Source organism: Branchiostoma belcheri, unplaced genomic scaffold (genome assembly GCF_001625305.1).
Source record: "Branchiostoma belcheri isolate BF01 breed outbred unplaced genomic scaffold, Haploidv18h27 scaffold123, whole genome shotgun sequence".
NCBI lineage: Eukaryota > Metazoa > Chordata > Leptocardii > Amphioxiformes > Branchiostomatidae > Branchiostoma > Branchiostoma belcheri.
Window position 1 is genome coordinate 934,156 of NW_017802636.1, and position 22,346 is coordinate 956,501.

The 22,346-nt window shown below is 41.8% G+C and overlaps 1 protein-coding gene across 1 annotated transcript; it reads right to left on the minus strand.

The window, feature by feature from the left end:
• Positions 1-388: 388 nt before the first annotated feature.
• Positions 389-22,201, minus strand: LOC109463174 (usherin-like; the record flags this gene model as incomplete). The annotated part of the gene is given in 40 exon segments (XM_019759888.1): positions 389-638; positions 1,344-1,483; positions 6,114-6,261; positions 6,468-6,647; positions 6,978-7,140; positions 7,405-7,559; positions 7,714-7,831; positions 7,833-7,862; positions 8,024-8,041; positions 8,043-8,193; positions 8,507-8,837; positions 9,154-9,264; positions 9,631-9,816; positions 10,033-10,113; positions 10,342-10,548; positions 10,675-10,942; positions 11,143-11,300; positions 11,540-11,728; positions 11,931-12,032; positions 12,168-12,291; positions 12,483-12,616; positions 13,001-13,231; positions 13,446-13,590; positions 13,913-14,079; positions 14,221-14,332; positions 14,595-14,761; positions 14,986-15,313; positions 15,876-16,039; positions 16,506-16,664; positions 16,912-17,075; positions 17,349-17,538; positions 17,869-18,510; positions 18,786-18,978; positions 19,352-19,525; positions 19,762-19,914; positions 20,195-20,288; positions 20,547-20,644; positions 20,905-21,028; positions 21,435-21,619; positions 21,913-22,201. Coding segments are annotated over 40 exon segments (7,000 nt in total), but the record flags the coding sequence as incomplete, so codon positions are not given.
• Between the last annotated feature and the right edge of the window lie 145 nt (positions 22,202-22,346).

Genomic DNA, 22,346 nt, shown 5'->3' on the forward strand with positions numbered 1-22,346 from the left:
TGCTTATTATGATATTGGTAAGCTAGCTATCTCACAAAATCTGACAAAAAATCTTAAATATATACTGCTGAAGACTACATGAAATATTGCCACTTTATACATACATGTATAAAAACCAGAGAGACTGGTGGCTATTTCCTAGCACAACTGCTCATGCAACAGATGCACCAAAGAGAAGAGAATGGGCACATTACTGAGGAATAGCTGGTATTAATGTCAAGGTTCCCTTCCATGGACCACCTTTCACCCACATAGAAGCCTGCTCATAAGAGGAAGACCTGTCCAGCTGCCACTGGTCAGATAAGCAATCCATTTAACAAAACACAGGAGTGTGTCGATTCTTTCATCTGGATTATACTTTACTGATAGGTAATGGCCATTAATGGCTATGCAATGTAACATAAACTGGACTCAAAAATCAACATTCTTCAGTAGCCTCCCCTGATGGCAAACCAGAATTACATGCTTGCTCTGGAGCCTGAATAGGTATGCTGAACTCACTGTAACTTGTCGTGCACTGTTCTGGTACAGTCTGTACTCTGTCAGGATGCCATTGGGCTCTGCAGGACGCTCCCAGGTCACATGTAGGGTGTAGGCATCAATCACTTCCACCAGGGGAGCATCGACGGAACCAGGGCCTGAGAATAAATTAGAAACAAAAGTGAGGAACAGCCAATAATTTATGTAGAATATGTATGATATTGGCTTTTGGTAAGAAACATGACTTTGTAAGAGCCAGAATCAAACTCTTGACTCTGATTCTTTAGTATATGTCTGTCAACAAAAGAAGTCCATGAACATGGCATAGTCAGTTGCAACAAATTCATTCTACAGATCCTGATTTCCTGATTAAAACTTATGAATCATTACTGAGAGCCATGATGTCTGAAGTGTTTACAGTGATAAGACCAATTAAGCATATCAGGTAGGGCTAATTAAAACATTAATCAATGTGTGAGGCTGACATTTATAGCTGACTTGCTGCTGACATCGTCTATAATCTGTGGTGTTAAATACAATATTCACATGGCCACCTGCTGCACCCATTCTTGCATTGGCTTAAAAACATTAATAATGTTGAGAACCTTTGGCCCTCAGCCATAAAACAATCTGCTCCAAGTTGTCCTGGACTGATGAGGCACTGGCTAATAAAGTGGGTTTTTTTCTGAATCAACCATGCCCAAATTACAGGAATTACTGTTTTCTCCCTCTCCAACTATCAAAATAAATATTCTATTTTTCTCCCAAAATCATTTTAGTAAGGACTTTTCAAGTATTACTTTTCCTTGACAATACCCTGGAAGACCTGTGTATACCACAGATATGAGGTGGATTGAACTTACGGTCCCCTGCGGTGAACTGTGCCGCCCATTCACTCTCTGTTTGGCCATAGTTGTTTCCTGCGATCACCCTGAATTCATACTCCGTGTAAGGTCTCAGACCTGTCTGGGTGTGACTCCTGGATGTGGATGGTCCAAAAAAACTGTATGTGGGCAAGAAGAGAAAAAAAGAATAGTACATATCACAATGTCAGAAGTGTTTGGTATAAATACCTTCAAGTATTCAAAAGCCTTCAAGCATTCAACTACTGTAGACAAAGAAATGTTGTAAAATCAGGAAAGGTAAACAACCATTTTCTTATGACTTTTCAAGGAAAACAATCATGCCAAGCCCATGCATTAAGTAAGCCATTTCAGTTTAATGATGGTTAAGAAAACGCAAAACATCATAGTTACTTAAAGAACCAAAATGATCCCTAAACAGGGTAACAAGGGCATACAAGAGTCTACATCCATCGGAATCTCAACCTGCAGAAATTAAAGTACTCCAAAGCATCCGTTCATTGGAGTAATGAAATTACAATCGTCATTTTACCTGTTGGTTACCCCCGCTCCCTTGACCATCCACCAAGCATCAGTAGAATTAGAGACCAGTTCAGGCACAATGACTTGTGTCTTCAGAAAAGAATACAGGCGGAGAAAGAACAGCACCAACACAAAGACCAGAGTCACCGCAAACGAGAGGGAAACTTTGAAAGAAGACATGGTGTTGAGAGGCAAGTTGCCGCTCTGCAGGCAGCTGACAGGCAACCTGCACCACCGAGAGCCACACACATTGTGACTGCTGCCTCCCAGCAAACAAAAGTGTTGATTGCATCAGGAAATCATGCCCAGAATCGCCAAGATCAGCAGTCTTGTTAATAATTCAATAGAAAGCGGAGCATAAATATCCCCGGACGTGGACAGCTGTTACCAATCAATTGGGACTATGGAGGCTGGTGGCAATAAGAGCAGTGGTGATGGGGCATGACCACCAGCCCTGGTTAATGGCAACTCACCTACAGGTGTATGACCATGATGGATGATACCAATGCTTCCTCCTCCATTTCAGAATAGTTCAGGTCTTTACACACTCAGCAGAACTGCTATCGTTCAGCTATGCAGATGGCCACTAACACATCAAGGCGGGGGAGGTACAGGAATTGGGTCAGGAAGTACTCAGTCAATCAAGGATCTCAGTTGGTCCTGCTGCCTCCGACCATAGATAAGCATATCAGGGATGAATCTGCTGATAGTTACGCCACGACAAATTGGGGATTCAAGTCACTCTCTGATGTCCTGGTGAGATTACATTTCCCGACATACTCATTTACATTTAAGGAGGCTAAAGCTTGCCATTGCTTCTCCATTACTACAGGAAACAAGCTGATGGTGTTTGTGAATTCAGTACAGGATTCAGACATGTGAACAAGGACCTAGTGCCATGGTATGATCAGCCCTGGCAGAAGATAAGGTGTCCCACTTTGGAAGAAAATGTCAGCTTCATCCAAACACCTGACGCTGCAAGCCCACCAGGTATTAAGATCAACACCGCTGGCATTTATACAGCATTGACTTTGCTTCTCACCTCTATTTGCAGCAATGGATAAAGGTATAAAGATCTATGTATGCCTTACGGCATTGTATCCATACTTTAATTTGGACCTTTCAAACTTATTATAGACTGCTGACCTTCTGACTCTCCCCATGGTGAGTTGGACAGGGCAGGGATTAGGTTTGTCGATTATCTCTCTACATGCTTATACTGTCAATTCTTGCACTCACATATTTATGCCAAATATAGTCATAAATTTCAAAACACATTCCTGAATATGACAGCTCATTCATGGCCTGTTTGGCAAAATTAGGTGATGGTACACAGAGAGAGACAATTATGGTAGAAGATGTCCTATTGTCTAAATTTGGTACATTGATTGTGTTTGGGCCAAACATCCATTCAAACATGATTGCCAAAGATTACATCTTAAATCAGAAAAAGCATTCCTAGACATGTTCATGTTATGAGTTTAAGATCATCAGATGACCAGTGTGATTACATTCTTTCCCCAATATAAATTAATGAAGACTGTCAATTTCATCATAGATTTTGTAACAAACAAACATGAAATCTTGATCCAAAAGAATATTTCATGGCAAGCTGTCACATGCATTCCTTGAAAATGTGCCTTTTTTCCACATTGGAATGTACTCGAAAATTGACATGGCAGGGCAAGCACTAGGACTTTGTGCATTGTGCATCGGCACAAAGTGGTCTTGACTCAAGCTGTGCTACTACTTCACTGTCTAACAGTAAGAGAGCTTAGACATAAGTATTTACTGAACAACAGATGCAGGAGATTATAAATTAAGTATCTACATTAAAAGAAACGCCCAGAGATCCTTTCACAAAGATCCAGGAAAGCCAAAGTAAGCAGCCTATTTGTACATGTTTCTGACATCTGTCTTCTGAGCTGTTTGACTATTGCATTTCCACCAGCTGCTTCTGCAGGCTTAAAGCTTGCATGTTGGCCTGAGTAATGTAGTTCTGGTGCTCTACCTTGGCATTCTAAGTGTGCTCAATCTTCAAATGCCATTTATAGAAGTCAACATTTTAAGGGCTTGCAGTTTTTAATAATTGCCTAGAATAGAGGCCCACATGGTACTGGCCTAAACAATGTACTAGCGTATGGATTAAGTTAAAAATTCCAAAAACAAATGACAAACTGGTCAGGAACAATCATATGACTGATGTATGACAGAGTGCACCACATGTGGCAAACGACTGTCATTGATCACCTATGATTAATTTTCCCACAAAGTGATTTATCATCCAAAATGCCAGTAATGTGGAGTATTAAATTGACTTGCATAGGTTATCAATATCATAAATCTAAACATTAATGCTGTTTCCCTGCCTTCCTTATTGGTTAGACAACTAACAAAGGAATCTATAATAGTCCCTGAAGTCATAGTCTTAACACTTGTGTATTGCACTCCATGCACTTCCCACATTGATTATTTCATTATTGATCATGGAGCTTAAATGCTTTTCAGTCTCTAACCAAATACAGCTGTGGGCATTAATAGGACGATGATATGAAAAATCCACATTTATCATAACCACGGCTGCAACCTGAAAGTGCACTATTGGAAACCAATGAAAACAGTAAGTCCAACTTGCTTACTGAGGACTCTCTCAGAAACAGTTGACCTCAAACTAACAAATGATTTGGGATTGTGCCAGATTTCATACTTATTCTGCCTGACAGTCTGTATATAAACAACTGGAGATTCAGACGTGCTGTTATGATACAATATTAATTGCAGATTTGGACAGGTGCCCTGTAGATTTCCCTGTCTCACATCTGCCCCACAAAGAACAACCTTTAATCAAAGACATATAATTTCAACACACCTAGCATATAATATTATATAGATCCAGCAAATTATATTGCACATTTTTACCTAATCTGAATCAAACAAGCCTCAGAAAATGGAGATATTGACTTTTCCAGAGGAGGAATAAATACATGTTATCTCCAGGTTTCTGTCTTTTTCTGGGTTTCTAATACCATAGTATCAAATGAATTGTGAAAATCTAATTTACAGCCCTGACTTAACTGCTTCTGCCATTCTGCATAATCCTGGAAAGGAAAAATACTGCTACAGATGCCAGGGATGTAATTCTCCCATTTAAAACTTTTAGTCTACACTCAATCATGAGAACCTGAGAGTAACAAAAGCACTTGAGGTCACCGTGGCCTCATTTATAAGAACAGCTGACAATGTTGTAAATGGCCAAGCAGCAGGAGACCTACTGTGACATATGGCGAAGTGGGGAATAGAAATGACCTTCAGGAGGTTGGAGTGAACCCTGCCTTTTCAGGCATGAAGTGTGCAAACTTTGACCATTTTCACATACACCATTAAAGTCTAGCACTCAATCATAAAAAAAAAAATCAATATAGATTAATGCTGCCTGCAGGACTCTGATCAATGCTCATACTGGCCCATCTTAGTTCTCACTTTTCCCTATACAAATCCAATATTCAATAAATCCTATTCTGAATTTCTTCTCCTTCTTCACATATTGAAAGTATAGCAGCACTGAAGATATATGGAAATTCTGCAATTTGTATATTGGGAATCAAAGACACAGACAGACAAGCAAAAATAATACTACATTTCCCTGGGGTGAAATAAAGATAAACAACTTCAATAGAAAAATGGTGGGGATATTCTATAACATATTCAGGTCCCCTGAACTACCAAGTCGTGTTTCAAAATACTAGCCCGGTGCTCTTTAATTGCTTTCAGATCAATACATGCCAGCAGTTAGTTTTGGTGTATTTCAGCACCAAGGACAGATACTGTAGTCTCCTCTCCATTGGAAAGCAGATAGCTTTGTGTGCTCTTAATACATTACACAACTGCACTATTTTGTTTCGAAACTTCACTGCCCTTCTATCTTGACGCCACATACATACAGTTACAGTAGTTACAGTAGTCAAGCAGAAAATGTATAGGCAGGTTATTAGAAACATGGTAGGTAATTTGTCACCCCAGGTACTGTAGCAGTCCCCTGACCTGAGCATATCAGATGACAGAGCACAAGTCTCCTGACATGTTTGTCTCAAATATTGATTGCTCCTGTGATTCAGCTCACTCCACAGAGATAGTTGTCAGCCCACATAATCTATATAGAATCAAGGCTTTTATCACCAGTATTACTCTTGCACACTTGCATTCTCATGGCTAGGAGAAGAAAGAAGGTTTTGATCTGGTCTAACTTACATTTGCCCACTGTTGCTGCCTGCTTGCCTGTACTCCAACCTGTAGTCTGCATTGCCAGGTGCATTGTTCCTGCCGACTGCATCCCAGGTGGCTCGGATGGACGTGGCAGATGCTGCCTCCAGGGTGGGGGGGCGAACTCCATCAGGAGCTGAAACAAAGGGAGAGACTTGTTTGTTTCTGAGAAATATTGTTGAGAGGGGATCTCTGTCACCAAATACAGTAGGGGCATGCTCACAAATGTAACTTGTAAAATGTAACAATGTAACTTGCCAATGCATGCCAGGCTGAAGCTGTTCAACTTTGCTAAGCTTCCTTATTAGAATAAAGCCTCCTGTCATTTGGAAATTATTTTACCTCCTTGTGGCATTGTAGCTGCACGAGTGTTGCTAAGAATGGAGCCCTTTGTGTTGGAAGCGTTGACCTGTACAGTGTATGTGGAGTAGGGGATGAGGCCTGGGATGGTCACCCACTCATCAGTTACCAGGCTGATGTACAGAGACCGGGTGTCTCTCACTGTGGTGTAGTCCCAGTTATCTGTAAGAATGGCACCAAGTAACACAGTGTGAAAACAAAGATTTGTGAACAATGAGTACTATAAAAAGCACAACATCATGACAAAATTGTAATTCTCCAGACAGTGACATGCAGTCTTGTGCAGCATCCAAAATTTAAGTACCAAAATCTGTCTGTTGGACAAAACAAAACATGTTCCAGAAACATGTGCTAGAAGCCTGTGACAAAACTATAAATTCTAAATGTTTTGTGTATTTACATTTTTCATTAACATTATGGACAAGGACAATACCGGTAGTGATCTGTAGCCCTATGACAGCAAAAAGAACATCACTCTTCAAACTTGCTTACCCGGGTCCCTGTAGTAGATCCCAGTAAACTGCACGCTGTATGACACATTCCCATTCGGTCGGCCGACGCCACTCCAACGTGCTCGGACAGACCTACTGTCCAGTACTGAGATCTCCAGGGTCACGGTTCCCTCTGGGGCAGCCTCTTGTGTCCTGCCACTGACCTGTTAGCACAACAAGAATCAGAGGTATATCTACACCTTAACAAGTATGACTAACTTTTCAGGTTCCCATTAAACAAGCAAAGAAGTCACTGTAATGTATGTGGATTGTTAAGTCAAGGATACAGAAACTCGTTATATGGTCTATACATGGTCACATACATTTGTACAATGAATCCTTATTGCATTTAGTTTGACTCCAACAATGCTCAAACTTAAAATACATTGCATATTTACATATAGAAGTATGGCACTAGTTCTCCATACCTTTGGTCCCAGCCCACATCCCCTTGCTGTGCATGCCTGGACCTGGAAGTAGTGTAAACTCCACGCTGACAGGCCGTCTGCCTCATACATCATCAGGTTGGATGTGTTCTGTACTGGAACATCATTCATGTACAGCGCATAGCTGATGATCACACCTGAAATGAAGGATGATAGCATAGTTTATTGACCTTTAACTAGCAATATGATCTCAGTAGACACTTCAAATCAACAACCTTGATCTATTCCTAGCACTAAGGCTAAATGACAATGCCCATCAGTATCACTGACTGTATTCTACAACTGACTTACCGTTAGGTATCCTGGGTGGCCCCCAGGAGGCTCTGATGTGTGAAGGACTGTCAGACTCCACTGTTGGTGCTGGAACCCCCTCCGGCGCACTCTCCTCTGTAGTGGCTACAGATGGAGCACGTGGTTCTACAGCCCTCCCCTGTACATGCCTGCGGACAGATGGAGATTTCTTACTCACAAGCTGATGCAGAGATACAGGTAGAAGCGACTCAGTATAGTCAGTATTTGTGCATTAACGGTTTGCCAGTAGACAAAACACATCCCTGCACTGTAGTCTACAGGCAGGTGTAAAATAGAATGTAGTACTTACTGCCACCCTGATGTAGTAATGTTGTCCCACCAGTCAGGTTGGTAAGAGTGTAGTCCCTGAAGGCAGTGGCTGTACTGTTGTACACCACCTCTCCTAGATCAGCCTGTACCTCAGACCTGTACACTATGTACCTCTCCAGGATGCCATTCAGCTCCAAAGGCTCGATCCACCTGGTAACAGGGTAATCTTTTTAGAATCCATATACATGTAAACGTTCAGGACAGGTGAGATACAAAGATAGCTTTCTAAAATGTATAATGATTGCTATGTTGTACATGATAAAACCTAACTTTGTTCTTTTCTAAAATATCATAATCAACAATCAAATCTGGACTCAAAATTGGTTTGTGTGATATTGTCAGTAAACATCAAAGTGACAGGATATAAATAAGTACATATGCTAGAACAACCTGAGATGGATAGAAATTCTAAGGCAAACGGACAAAAAGAAATGTCTGATGGAGTCTGTAATCCAAAACTTACTCTGCAAATATCTCCTTTGCCCCTCGGACCTGAAGCGTGGGAGGGTCCATGCGGGAGGGTGAGAGCTGTGAGGTGGTTATAACAGCCTCAGGACTCTGGGTACACCCCTTGGCATTACAGGCCTCCACCATGAAGCGGTATGTTGTGAAGACTGTCAGCCCAGTGACAGTATGGACTCGGAGTAAGTTGTCACTTCTGCTGATAGGAGAGCCATCCCTGAAGAGGTTGTAGCCCTGGATGAGACCATTAGGTCGGTCTGGCTCCTCCCACCTTAAAGTCAGCTCTGTGGCTGAGGTGGCTGTTGCATACGGTGGGCTAACGTCGTCGGGAACTGTAACAGTACCAAAATAGATGCAAATAAACACAAAATTGAAAAGTTTAGCTTCATACTTTGTTAACTAGTTACCCTTTGTTACAGAAACATTGCTCAATTGGGACAGACTTCTGGGCACCTTTGATCCACTATTGCAGGAAGTAGTGATGTCATTTCTCCTGACACAGGCTGTGGAGTTGGCAGTGATTTTGGTCTTGATTAGTTTTGGTGGGGGAGTGACATTCAGTTCAAAATTTACAGAAACACTTAAACGGTAGTATCAGATTCCAATTGTTTTAGTGAAACATTAAATGCCATGATGGATGTATCCTACCTTCCTGTACAGTTCTGTGCCTGAGTCCTGGCCCCTCAGTGCTGCCTCCCTCTGTACTGGCCACCAGGCGGAGGTCATAGTTGGTGAAGGGGATCAGGTTTGTCATGTTCCCTGTGGAAAACAGGACAGAGGATATTTTCTCATCTGCTGATTTTTATGTACTGAACTAATTTTCCTACAAATGTAGATAAGACAGCAAGATGAAAGATCACCAGAAGACCATCCTGGCCACAGGATAAGTGTTTGTCTTAACAAAGAAAGATTTTAGGATAAATATCCCATGAAACTAGTATATCTACGGGGTGTAGCAGAAGTAATATAAATCTACTATAATGAAATTAGTAATTATTTAGTTAAAAGTCATCTTAAACAAGAAAAATAAATGCATTTAGTGTTGTCACATTTCAGCACCAAGGAGAGCAACCATTGTTCTATAATCCTCATTTAAAGTTTGTTACGATGAAGATAGCCACTCACCTTGCGTCAGCTCAGAGTCAGTGATGTTGGTGTCTACTGGAGCATATTCAGGCCTGTCTAGGTTGTAAGCCCTGAGGGTATACTGTTGGATCACACCACTATTCCCAGAGGGGTGCTGCCATCTGATGCCCACAACATACCCACTGTAATCCACAGGGTCATTCAGGGCCACCAGTCCTGTAGGAGCTGTAGGACAGGGAAGCAAGGAATGATCAAGTTTCAGTGCATGCTTTGTAAAAGAATGAACACAGGCAGCCAGACTTTCTAACATGGTCTTGCAACGATCAAGAATGATGAATCAGTATGATGTAAAGATACTGTTGCATGGATATGACTGTGAGAATAAAAGTAAAAGCAGGAAACAACTGCCTTACTATTCATGTTACTAGTATACTCCCTTACCTCCTTCTCGTGTCCTCCCAGAGCTCCACTGGCTGAGAGTTGAGCCAGCTGGGTTGCTACTGATCACCTGGTATAGGTACGCTGTAAGAAACATAAAAAGATACACCAATAAATTAAAAATACAGCCAGTATCACTGAACTTTTGGTATCAATCAAGAACGTTAAATGTTATACGATTAACAAATTAAATGGAACAGTCCAACCTTTCATGATAGTGCATATGTATCTGAAGTGTATTTAACTGAGCTGAGAATTATTATTATAATAGTGACTTGTCAAATATTGTACCCCATACATGTTATAGCTTACCGGTGAATGGTAACAGTCCAGTAGTGTCCAGGAAGCTGAGTGCCTGACCCGTGTATAGCTGGCTGGTAGTGTCACTCATGCACACCCTCATGGACCTATCCGGCGGGCACCCGTCCAAAGCAACATTGGCCACCTCCAAGTCAGGAAGGATGAAGTTTACTGCAGCACCACTGTTAAAACTCAGCTCCTTCAGGCAACCTCCAAAACCTGGTAGGGCAACAGCAGAGCTTAAGACATTGGGAAACATTCAATTTCATAAATTGAAATGCCGTGCAAACATGCAGTTGATGCCTTAAAAATGGCAAGTATACAGGGCACACATGTGGTACTTACCTGGCTGGAGATCCAGATTCTTGGTTGAGACAACCTGAGCAGCCTCTCCCTCCACTGGCAACCCTCCAACGTACAAGTGTGAGTCTAGAGCTACTGTGAAGGATGAGCCAGTCCTTGTTGCTGTGATATTACCACTGTCTATGTCTATGCTGATGGTACCAGCATTCTTTTCTATAGTCACAGTGTGCCAGGCACCGTCACATAGTCTGAACACATCTGAGGGTGTGGTCTCCGCACGGATACTGGTTGCACCTGAGGCAACTTCAACCTGCAAAAAATGAACATCAGTAAGTTATTTTTTTCTCCTTAATACAGTACTCTTGATTAGACTTTCTGTCAAAAATCAAGTGAAGAGAACATGACTTTCATTACCACAGCTACACAGTTGTCTTACACTTGGACAAGCTAAATGTCATGTGACAGGTAGAGGCTTAAGTTTAATTACTAACAGGACTTAATTCCCCATACCTGTAGACTTCCCATGTTCAGCTCCACCACCAGGTAGCTGTCCCCAGTGCTGCCAAAGGAGAACAGCATCAGTCCTGTCAGGATCTCTGTGCGGAACTGGAAACTCACATCAAAGTTTGCGCCTCCAGAAAATGTTCCGGTCGGTAGCTTGATGTAACCTGATGGTAAAACAAACATTTTCCATTGATCAGTGCATTGATCAAGCTTGTCCTTTTTGCATTTCAAGACACTTAGTGTCAGGTTAGGATTACACTAACCATTCTATACATCCCAAAATACCTGCCAAAGCAACTTAGCCTTCAATGCATTAAACAGGTGTACATATCAGAATCTTTCTTGATGCAATTTTCACCTTTAGAGTATAATCTTACAGTATATTGTTATTAATAACACTTGCCTCTTCCTTTAAAGTGTACCCCTGACTGTAGTCCAGAGACACAGCCCTCCCAGTATGCAGGGACATTGGCACTTCCCGTTGCCTGGGTCCAGTCTACAGGTGTCCAGGTAAAGGAAGGAGAGATGGAGGACAGGATGGTGACATCCTTCAAACAGCCCAGGTATCCCACACGGCTGGTCTCCCTGTCTCCTGTAGGAGATATATAAGGCCATTATCAAACATCTGGGGTCAAATGGCATCTGCTACAGACTTTGCCTTCAGTCTGAGCTCTTGTGTCTGAGTTCTTGTAACTCATCTCCTGCCTGCAAGGACAGTGGTTCTTTACAAATGGAGTACAGTTAATAAAAGATACCCCACTTCACACATTGGATTCCATAACATGGCCACCCACCTGTGTCAGTCCTCACCAACTGGAAGTCTGGAGGAATGCCCCCTAGGTACAGGTGAGTCATGCTGCCGATGATATTGGAGGTTCCTGAGGATGTTGCAGTTCCTGAAATAAAAAGTTGTCTATTTATTTCAAGTCTGTTTATTTGTACAATGCAATTCATTGTGAAATTGCATATGAGTAAAAAGGAAATCCATTTGTGACAACATTGACCCTGTTATGTACAAAATACTCCCTCACCTTCATAACCATCTACAGTCAGTGTTCCAACTCTTTGGTTTCGGAATGCCTCCAACTCGTGCCACTGGCCATCATCATACCGTCTACCTGCATCATTTGTGGTTGTTACAGCAGTTGATGCATCCTGAGTAGAACAAAAACATGCTGTAGAATATCCTTGTAAATAAAATTCAGTCCAAGCTCTACCATATCCATTATGTTTATCATAAAAAGGTGTAATTCCATTATCAAACATCTGGATTCAAATGGTATCTGCTCCAGACCTTTGCTTTCAGCTCTATTCCTAGAAAGGTACACAGCAGCAGGGTCACTAACCTGCACATCAAACAGGAACCACGGCCGACCGTTCACCAGCTGTATGACAAGGTACTCGCTCTGTGCTGTGTCAGATGATACTGCAAACAGTATCAGTCCATCGGGGTGGGCAGTCTTGAAGGACAGTCTGATACCTGTAACAAGAGTAGTGACAATTGGAAGAAAAGTAAGACATTTAATTTAGTTCCTTAAATCCTAAAGATCTGCAAAGACAGTACCTTTCCCAAGTAGTGGGGATTCTTCTGTAATGACAGCATTCATAAAGAGTATGCTACTTGAAAAATAATTCTGTATACTAAGGACTAGTATGATAATATCTCTTTAACACAGCTTGTCCAACCTGTGGAAACTACTTGTCATTTAACACTTATTTCTTGGCTATCCTGCAAACATTCTCAGAGCGCAGCCTTGTTAGGGCAGCATTTTAAGCAATTGGGTCCAGGGAAAATTCCTGAAAGCTGCACCAGAATAGCATAAGAGGTCACATCTTTGCTATCAATTAAGACCTGTTAACTCACCTGTGAATGCAGCGTTTGCAGGCAGTAGTGTACCAGGAAACCTCCTGTACCCCGCCCCGGGGAAGTACGTCCCTTTGAACACCTGGGGAGGAGATGTGGAGAAGGAGGATGGCAACCGGCGCAGCTCGTAGTTAGGGGCTGGTCCATTCAGCTGTGCGGGGGGTGACCAGGTAACGGTCACAACAGAGGAGTTATAACCGTCAGCAATGGCAGGGGCTTGACCACTTGGGGCTGTGGGAGTTTAATAGAATAACAACATCATTTCATAACACCCTGAATATGACAGTTCAATTGTCTTTTCCTTTTCATTAAAGCTGCTAACAGATTCCATAACTTTAAAACAAACTAAAATAGACAAATATTTCTACATAAGTTTGATCCTCAACTTAACCCATAAACTTTCAAAGGAAAGATCATGATAAATCAGAACCAAATCCACACTCACCTTCAGGAAGTGTGGTGCCCCTCCCCTCAGCACTGTCCACACAGCCCACACTGTTACATGCAGTGATCCTGAACCTCTGCTGGGAGTAAGGCGTGAATCCTCCAGCTACATAAGAGAACTCTGAGCCACCTGCTGTGTACAGGAGCTGCAAGATAATTCAACAATTAGCACCACAAAATATTTCAACAATGTCCAAAAAGGGGAGAAAAAGAAGGAGATTAACAAAATCCCCAGTCTAAACATCTGGCTACTTCAATCAAAGATGATAGCAGACCATCAGTCAGCTTGAAAACTTTTTTCAAGGAAAAGTTATCAACTAAATCACAAGCAGAAAAGGAGTCCAGCTGCCAATGAGAAACTATACTTAAAAGAATAGATGATGTTGAAAAGAATAGAGGTATATGAAAAAACTTACTCGTATTTGTCCTTAAAATAAGAATCGGTTGGTAACTACTAGCAATGCTTACCTCAGCTTGATCTGGAGGTGCAAACGGATCTGTTGACGTGCGCACAATGTAGACCTCATACCGCAGGATCTCCCCCCTGGCCTGGGTCACGTCTGGTTCCTGCCAGGTCACATTCACCTCCGAAGAGGAAACACCCACCACTGTCGGGGTTGTCATTGAGAGGGGGGCTGAAACAGGTGGGAAATGTTTTCATGTTGACCAATTTAACTTTACCACACGTAGTGATACCATCAAACAAGTAGTACATGAATTTCAGTGACTGACACAAAAACATTCATAATGCACTTCTAAAGAAATGTGAGTCCTACCTGCTTCAGCTGTCCTTCCTGTGACCCAGGGACTAGTGTCTGTGTTCTGCTGCAGAGCCTGGTTCTGGGAACGCACCTGGAACTCATACTCTGTGTAGGGAGACAGACCCTCCTGGAAATGGGCAGACTGTGTTAGAGCAACTAATAACAACGCTGTAGACAAACATACGTTTGACCTCTGATGCATATACAGCATATAATCCTAGGGAAAGGGAGAGACATTATATAGTCCAGTTGTTGCAAAGAACTCAATTTAAAATCATGTTGATCATCCATAAATTTATGCCAGTTATCTATTTGACATACAGGATTATATAGTACATCTTTGCATATTTGTAAGTTTCACAAGTAAGATGTTAGTTTGATTCACTAACCTTTGTGTAGTTTGTTTCTGGAGGAGGAAGTGCATTCTCATTTGCAGTTTGGACTGGTCGGGGGTTGTAAAAACCCACAGACTCAAAGATGAGGTTGGCTGGAGGGATATGAACTCCCTGGGAATTAGGCTTTCCTCGCATCCATAGCTCATTCCTGATGATGATGCCTGAAGTAAAAGATAAGGGATGTAGACTTATTTTATGTTGTGGTGGTATTAAGTTTCTAACAAAAGATGAATGAAGTTTCTATTTACCTATCATGGCATTTGTTAGAAAGTGTCAATGGGGATACACACATACAACAGAACAAGGAAGAATAGTGGTTGTCATGCAAATTCTAATACAATATTGCCACATACATTAGAGAATACATAAAAAAAGACTGTCTTACCATTGGGTTGAAGAGGATAGTCCCAGTCTATGTACAGCTCAGTAGGAGACAGAGCAGTGATGGTGGGCGCACCCTGACCCTCAGGTGCTGCCTGGAAGGTGGTAAACACCACAGGGTCGCTGACCCCACATCCCCCACTAGTGCAGGCCTCCAGGGTGAAGGTGTAGTTAGTGAAGGGGATGAGGTCTGTGATCAGCTGTTCTGTTGCTAGGCCGGTGTAGTGAGAGTTGGGGGTGGGGCGGCTTGGGGTCACCGAGGTCAGCACATAGTTGTTGATAGGACCATTGGCATTGGATGGTGGTTGCCAACGGAAGAATGCACTTGTTGCCTGTCAAATGTATAGCATTACATTGACTTATAGTCTTGAAAACAGACTTTTATAACAACAAAATTTTAGTATCATCAAATATAGATCTGTCTATCTTGTAGTGGACCGTGATGTTGCATTTCTTAAAACAGTTTTGAAACACCTAATTTTACTTCATACATAGAAAAACATGAAACTAACAACTGCTATCACAGTTCTTCCCCCAGATTTCTCTAAACTGTTAGTAATAAGATTCTCTATGAAGGAGAATCAGGATATATACATGTATAACCCAGAAAGTTCCATTCTATAATGGTGATGTCCTTGGTGCTGAAAATCCTGTCCTTCTTCTTGTGAGTCTGAAGATACTTATATACAATATCTGACTTACTGAGACAGCTAGACCATGTACATTGTCTTAGATGTTTTCCTGAAACTAGTGAGATTAGCCTGTCTAAAAACATTAAAACTGCATAGCAATGGAATTGAACGTTATTTCCATAATTGAACCTTACCGTTGTGAAGGAGGCAATTTCAAGAAACACCAGATTCAGGAGGATCAGATCTAAGACATGCCTCTCACCTGTATTTGGCTGACCTCCAGAACAGCATCCCCTGTGGGTATCCCTGATAGTGTCTGTACTGCGATGGTTGGGCTGTCGGCATGGCCATCAGAGTTGGTCGCCCGTACGTAGTACGTGTACTGGGTGAACGGGGTCAGGGCAGTGTCCTCATACTCTTGGGTGTCTGCAGGCAGAGTCAACAGGGATATCTTAGTCAAGCAAAATATATATGCCAATATCTACTTTGTATGGCTGGGAAGACAACTGCCTACTCAGCTCACACACTTCTTCTGCCTCTTTACATCTATGGCTCTAATTTGTAAAACTATGCTCCATTTGTCATGGTTATGTCTATTTGCAAAATATAACATACAGATAATTAGGACTGTCACTGAAACATATTCTAATGTGTGGATGAACAATAAAACAGACATTAGAAATAGCTTGTATTGAACTTCTATTTCTTGTATGTTTCCACAACACTTCAAAATTTGAAATTTCTGCAGTTTCAGTGTCAAGAACCATGTCTTTCTTTGCAGAACAGAACTGCCAAATAAATCCCTATGGATAATGTCAAGTTTATGCAATAACATCTGCAATCCGGATAACATATCTAATTGGCATGAAAAAATGATACAGCTAGAACCTACCAAATGGCAGAGTGTCGTTGACAGAGTAGATTTGCTGGTTGTCCCTGTAGAGATAGTACTGAAGGTAGTTCCCATTGGGGAAGTCTGGTGGCTCCCATCTCAGGGTGATGACTGTGGATGCAGAGGGAGTTCCCACTGGCTGTGGCATCTGTGATGGAGCTGCCATGGACATGATGAACATACTATCAATTACCTCACTACATGAATTAATCAGTAATAGGCATAATGTTTCGTAGATTGTCCAACTCATTAAAGCTGAAGCAAAATGAAATACATGTAATAACTTACATCTTTTCCCTCCACAATGGTATACCAAAACAATTGCAATTTGTCCTTTTCCAAACTGTAGCAGTATTCTTCAAGGGTATGTGACCCACCCCCACCCTCATAAGAAGAGATCTGCTACCTTTGCTGCAGCCAAATGGGTTGCTCTCCTGAAGGTTGCTGGATCCAGCCACACAGGTGTCACATTTGTCCCCCTCCACAAACTGCTTACACTCACACTGTCCAGTGTTAGGGTTACAGGAGGTGTTGGTACTCCCTGCTGGGTCACAACCACACGGGGAGCAGCTGTGGGAGAAAAGGTAAGACTCAATTTCAAACTTTCAGAGAAGTCAGTGACATGCAATACATGTTGTATGTTGTACAACAATACATGATTTTAATCCACTGAGGGCCCTAAAAAAGATAAAGTATGACTGTATATTGTTCTAACTCTACTACAAACAATGTGTCAAGAGTGTAAGTTATTGGCACTGCAGGAAGTGCATGTATGCTGTAATAGAGTCTACTACAAAACAATATCTGTGGAGATTATCCAAAAGCTTTGAATTGACTGCCCACCTGCCAGAGCCAGGATCAAAGTTAAAATATTCAGGCAGGCACTCATCACAAGCCCGGCCCCCCACCCCGGAGTTGAGCTTGCACTGACACTGCCCAGTGTCTGCATCACAGACTGTTCCAGCCTGGGTCCCTGCAGCGTTGCAGTTACACTCCAGACAACCATTTCCACCGTTGGGCGCCACGTAATATCCTGAAACAAAACAGCAAATGTTAACTGTTGCAGTCACAATTCCTTTAATATAATATCTGTATCTGATGATCAGTTATCTCTAGAATTAAACACAATCATGGATATCAAATCCTTTTTCTGCTCAAAGATGTTTGTACAATTCTGTAAGTAGAAAACAGAATACTTAAAAAAGACATTTTCTGTTAATTTACTTCAAATGACAAACATTGGATTTAACTTCTTTATTATATTTTGCAGTCTTGCCACTGGCATTGCTTGCACACTGGAATGACAAACATGACCCATCGCAATATTCATGCAAAATGCCGTACTCATGTTGTACTTCCTTACCTGCTGAACAGGTGTCGCACCTGCGACCCTCCCTGTTTGCTAGACAGGTGCACTGGCCAGTGGCCTGGTTACATGCTGTACCTGCCACTGTTCCTGTGGGGTCACAGCTGCAGGGCTGGCAGCCATCAGGGTTAGCCTGGTCCAGACCCCAGTAGTTCTCCTGACACTGGTTACAGTTGTCTCCACTCACAAACGTCTTACACGGACACACTCCATTAGTCTTGTTGCAGACAGTCGTGCTGCCAACTGTACCAGCGGTTGTACAGGTGCATGGAACACATCCCAGGGCAGGACTGGCACCCAGGCTATAGAACCCATCCCTGCACTCATCACAAGTGTGGCCCTGAACATAAGCCTTACACACACACTGCCCGGATGTCTTGTTACAGAAGGTCCCTGTTTCAGTACCATCAGCATTACAAACACATGCTTTACACCCGCTACCATCCAGCCCATAGTAGTCATCCACACAGGTGTCACAGAGGACACCTTCCACATTAGTCTTGCACTGGCACTGGCCTGTGTCTGGGTTACAGAACTGACTGGTGGAGCCGTAAGTGTTACACTGGCAGGGCTCGCACCCGTTAGGGTTACTGGCAGTCAGGAGCTTGTAGCCGTAGTTACAGCGGTCGCACTTAAGATCTACAGGAGACAAAAACAGCTGTAAGATCTTTGTTCAATAAAATTCCACAGAAGTACACAAAGCATTGGTTAAAGAACACAACAGAACAGCCTGCACAGAGCCCACTTAAAGCAATCTCAAATATATTTTTTTATATTAAGCAAATATTTCCTGATTGTATTCATTTGCCTCAAGCATTAGAAATACGAGCCTGGAAACACATATTGCTGGTCATACCACCAAGTTTGCACAGGCATCAGGCAATATGTGTACAGAAATAGCACTTGAAACTTACTGATGACATTAGCCTTGCAGTTGCACTGTCCAGTGTCACCACAGGTGATATCCCCACCCTCTGTACCAGCCAGGCTACAGCTGCAGTCCTCACAACCGCCAGGGTTGGTCTCGGTCAGGTTAAAGTAACCTGCACGGCACCTGTCACACCGTCGACCCTCCACCTGGGTCTTACAGGCACACTGGCCTCCATCCTGCATAGACAAGTACAGGATTAAACATTATACATGTAGTTTTCTTGACCATGCAGGACCATCAAAATTAATCTGGTTGCTGTTCATTGTTTTCCATGTTGTAGATCTGTTGTGTGGAAGGATGCTGTAAAGGGAAATAACTTGTAACTATTTGCTGCAGTCAAGAATCTTCCCAATGATTTCTGGATTGTTTCTTGAAATTTAATAACTTGCTTTTAAATTAAAGGCATGTCCTACTCCAAATACACTGCAAAATGTTATTCAAATTTTGCAATTATGCCAATTTCAAAGGATAAAATTATGCCAGCAAAGAAATCAGAAAATTCTTTTAAGAACACAACTGCATTGACAAAGTTATAAGACTTTTCCCTACCTTGTCACAAACCAAGGAGTCATCATCCACACCAGTAGCATTACAGTCACATGGTGTGCACACATCCACAGCATCCAGAGGCTTGCCTGTCTCCCTGTAGAACTCATCAGCACACGTGTCACACTGTCTCCCTATGGTGTTATGTTGACAGTTATCACACACACCACCTCCACCCTAGGAAAATAAATTATACATAATCATATGTAATGCTGGTAAGGACTGTATCACAAAGGTCACCAGGGTAACAAGGGATTGATTGTGAATTCTGGCACAATTTTACTCTCCCTTTATCACTGAGCTCTTAATAATAACATCGGTCAATTTTCAGATTTTCACTTTAAGAACAAAAACTAACATTTAGAACAGACCAAATACTTTATCCCATTAAAGATATTAAGTATTATTGTTACCGATAAGTGGTTGTTTGGGAAGGGGTCCACCGACTCGTTGTAGTGGCAGCTGTCTGCATGGCCATGACACAGGCAGGGACGGCAGTTGTACGCGTTCAGGTTATCTCCGTGTCGGAACGGCTTGTCGTTGTACAGCGGCTGGCACTCCTCACACTGTGGAGATTGAAAGGAAATACATAGTTATAGGCAAGTCACTGTAGTACATAATATTATAGAACATATGTAAGGTTAGAAGATTTCTTGCAAACAAAAAAGACTTTAAAAACCCATAACCTGTGTGTAAGATCCACCTGTAGGTAATACCTAATACAAGCTTTGTGAGAAATTTTGAAAGTCTTCAACAGATCAAACTGCTGAAAGAGCTGCTTAGTCAAAATTAACTGGCCATGAACACACCCTACTGCATGTACTAAATGAAATGGAAGGTTCTTACATTGTTTCCTTGTGTGAAGCTGGTTTCCAGACAGCGGCACACGTAAGTGTCCTGCTCCATGTCACATGATGAAGCATGTCCATAGCAAATACACCTGGGGGTACATCATACAGGTATATTCAGATTCCATGTCCAATATATTTCAGAAGACAACATTAAAGACAAGAGCAAGACATCTATTGTGAAAACGTTTGTCTGTAGTTGACAAATTCCACATGAAGATACAGGTTACACTATGCTGGGATGAAATTTGCCAACTAAAATGCTACAACATATGACATATTGTGGTGCCTCTGTATAATGATATAATTAAATAACTGTTAAATCAAATGTACTAGTATTTTTGTCATACCTTCCAGAAACTGTGATGCCAGATAGCCCATAGAACTTGGCTCGAGCATTGACCTGAGCTTCACCTGTATAGTACTGGTCCTGCATGATCACTCTTACCTGAAAAGAGGGAAAATTCACCAGTTTAGCTTCTCCAAGAGTTGCATCTGATGTGTATAAATAATTATCTGATTCAACCTCTACCATAACTGCTTCCATTTCTTTAAACCTTTGGTTCTTTGATATTCCCTCAACTACATGAATTTCTTGAAAATTTCAACTTTCCAATAATCAATGCCATGTTTAAGGAAAACAGATGTCACCATGAAACATGGTCATATCCAATCACTTTCTCTACATTTCCATGGCCTCCCCCTTACTTGTGTGGCCTTTACAAACTCCATGAGTTCAGGTGTGTTGTAGTAGGCGTTGTAGCCTGGTCGCTCGATGGGTGCAGCTGACAGCAGGGAGAAGGTGATGTTTGCATCATTGTTGGCTGGGTTGCTGAAGACATAACATGATTGTGCAGGTAGTTAGTACAATGTATGTACTAAACAAAAGGAGCATATATATATATATATTTTTTTAATCGTTTATTTCAAAATTTTACATACAGATATACATACAAATATATGGTGTGTTATGGCTTACCCCTCGTTACATCAATTGTTCTAAATGTTGGCGCAGTCATTTTGTAATCTAAAAGGTTCGTTTCGTACAATATATTTAAAGATGTAATATTTAGCTAACAACATGGCTTTGTTTAGAAGAATATCTGACGTGTGTCCATAAAGGAGCATATATTATTATATTAAGCTTTACCTACATCCAACATATTATCACTACATAGACTCTTATTCCAAAACTGTTATCACCATTATTGCATACCAACATGTTGAAATGGTGCTACCTTGGAAACTGTAGACAGTTGACAGAGGCTGGATTGCTCAGTTCTCCATTGTTGCTTAGTCCAAACTGTGCACAGTCTTCAGCATAGAACTGCCAGTCCTCCCAAGGTGACGTGTCTGTCTTTTTCCTCCGGATCGTCACATACTTGGGTTGTGGGTTGTAGAAGTTCACAATGACGTAGTAAACCTGAAAAACATTAAAAATGAAAAGGTTGATGAAAACAATGATTACTACATACTGTAATACTGTTACTTTAATAATGATAAAAATTATGAATGTAGATTATAAAATTTAAAAGTACAACTACCTTTTCATAATGTTTGATCACGAAGCTTCTAGCTAACTTAAAGTTTGTTCGTTTACCATCTTCACTAAATCATGAAAACACTATAAAATAAGAGTCCTCAGTGCCAAATATGTGCACTGAATGCTGTGCCAACGTAGACAAAAAGAACAGTTACTGTAACATTCATACTCACCTCATACTGTCCATTAGAAAGATCAATGTCAATGGTTACTGTGTCGCCTGGAATGCTGGAGAAGAAGTCTGAAACCCATCTCGAGCTGAGATCGTCATCGTTGATGTAAGCCAGGGGGTGGGCATCGTCGTCCAGCCTCAGCTGGATGTTCGCTGTATTGTCAGGGTCGCCGTTCCGGATACAGTACCGCTCCAGGAGCGGGTTGATACGTGGGTGGGTCGGTGGACACCGGCAAGACGAGTCAGCGTGCAGCTCCGGGAAGGTTCCGCTGTAAACCTCCTGGACTTCCCTGTTATATCAAAGGAGGTGATTTACAAGTACATTCTTCTTCATCTTGACTTCCAGTTGTTTGAAGCTATCACTAGCAACATTTGAAATAAACTATAACAGTTACTGTTTTCTGTAGTACCTGTAGTCTCTAGGATTTCCTTCCA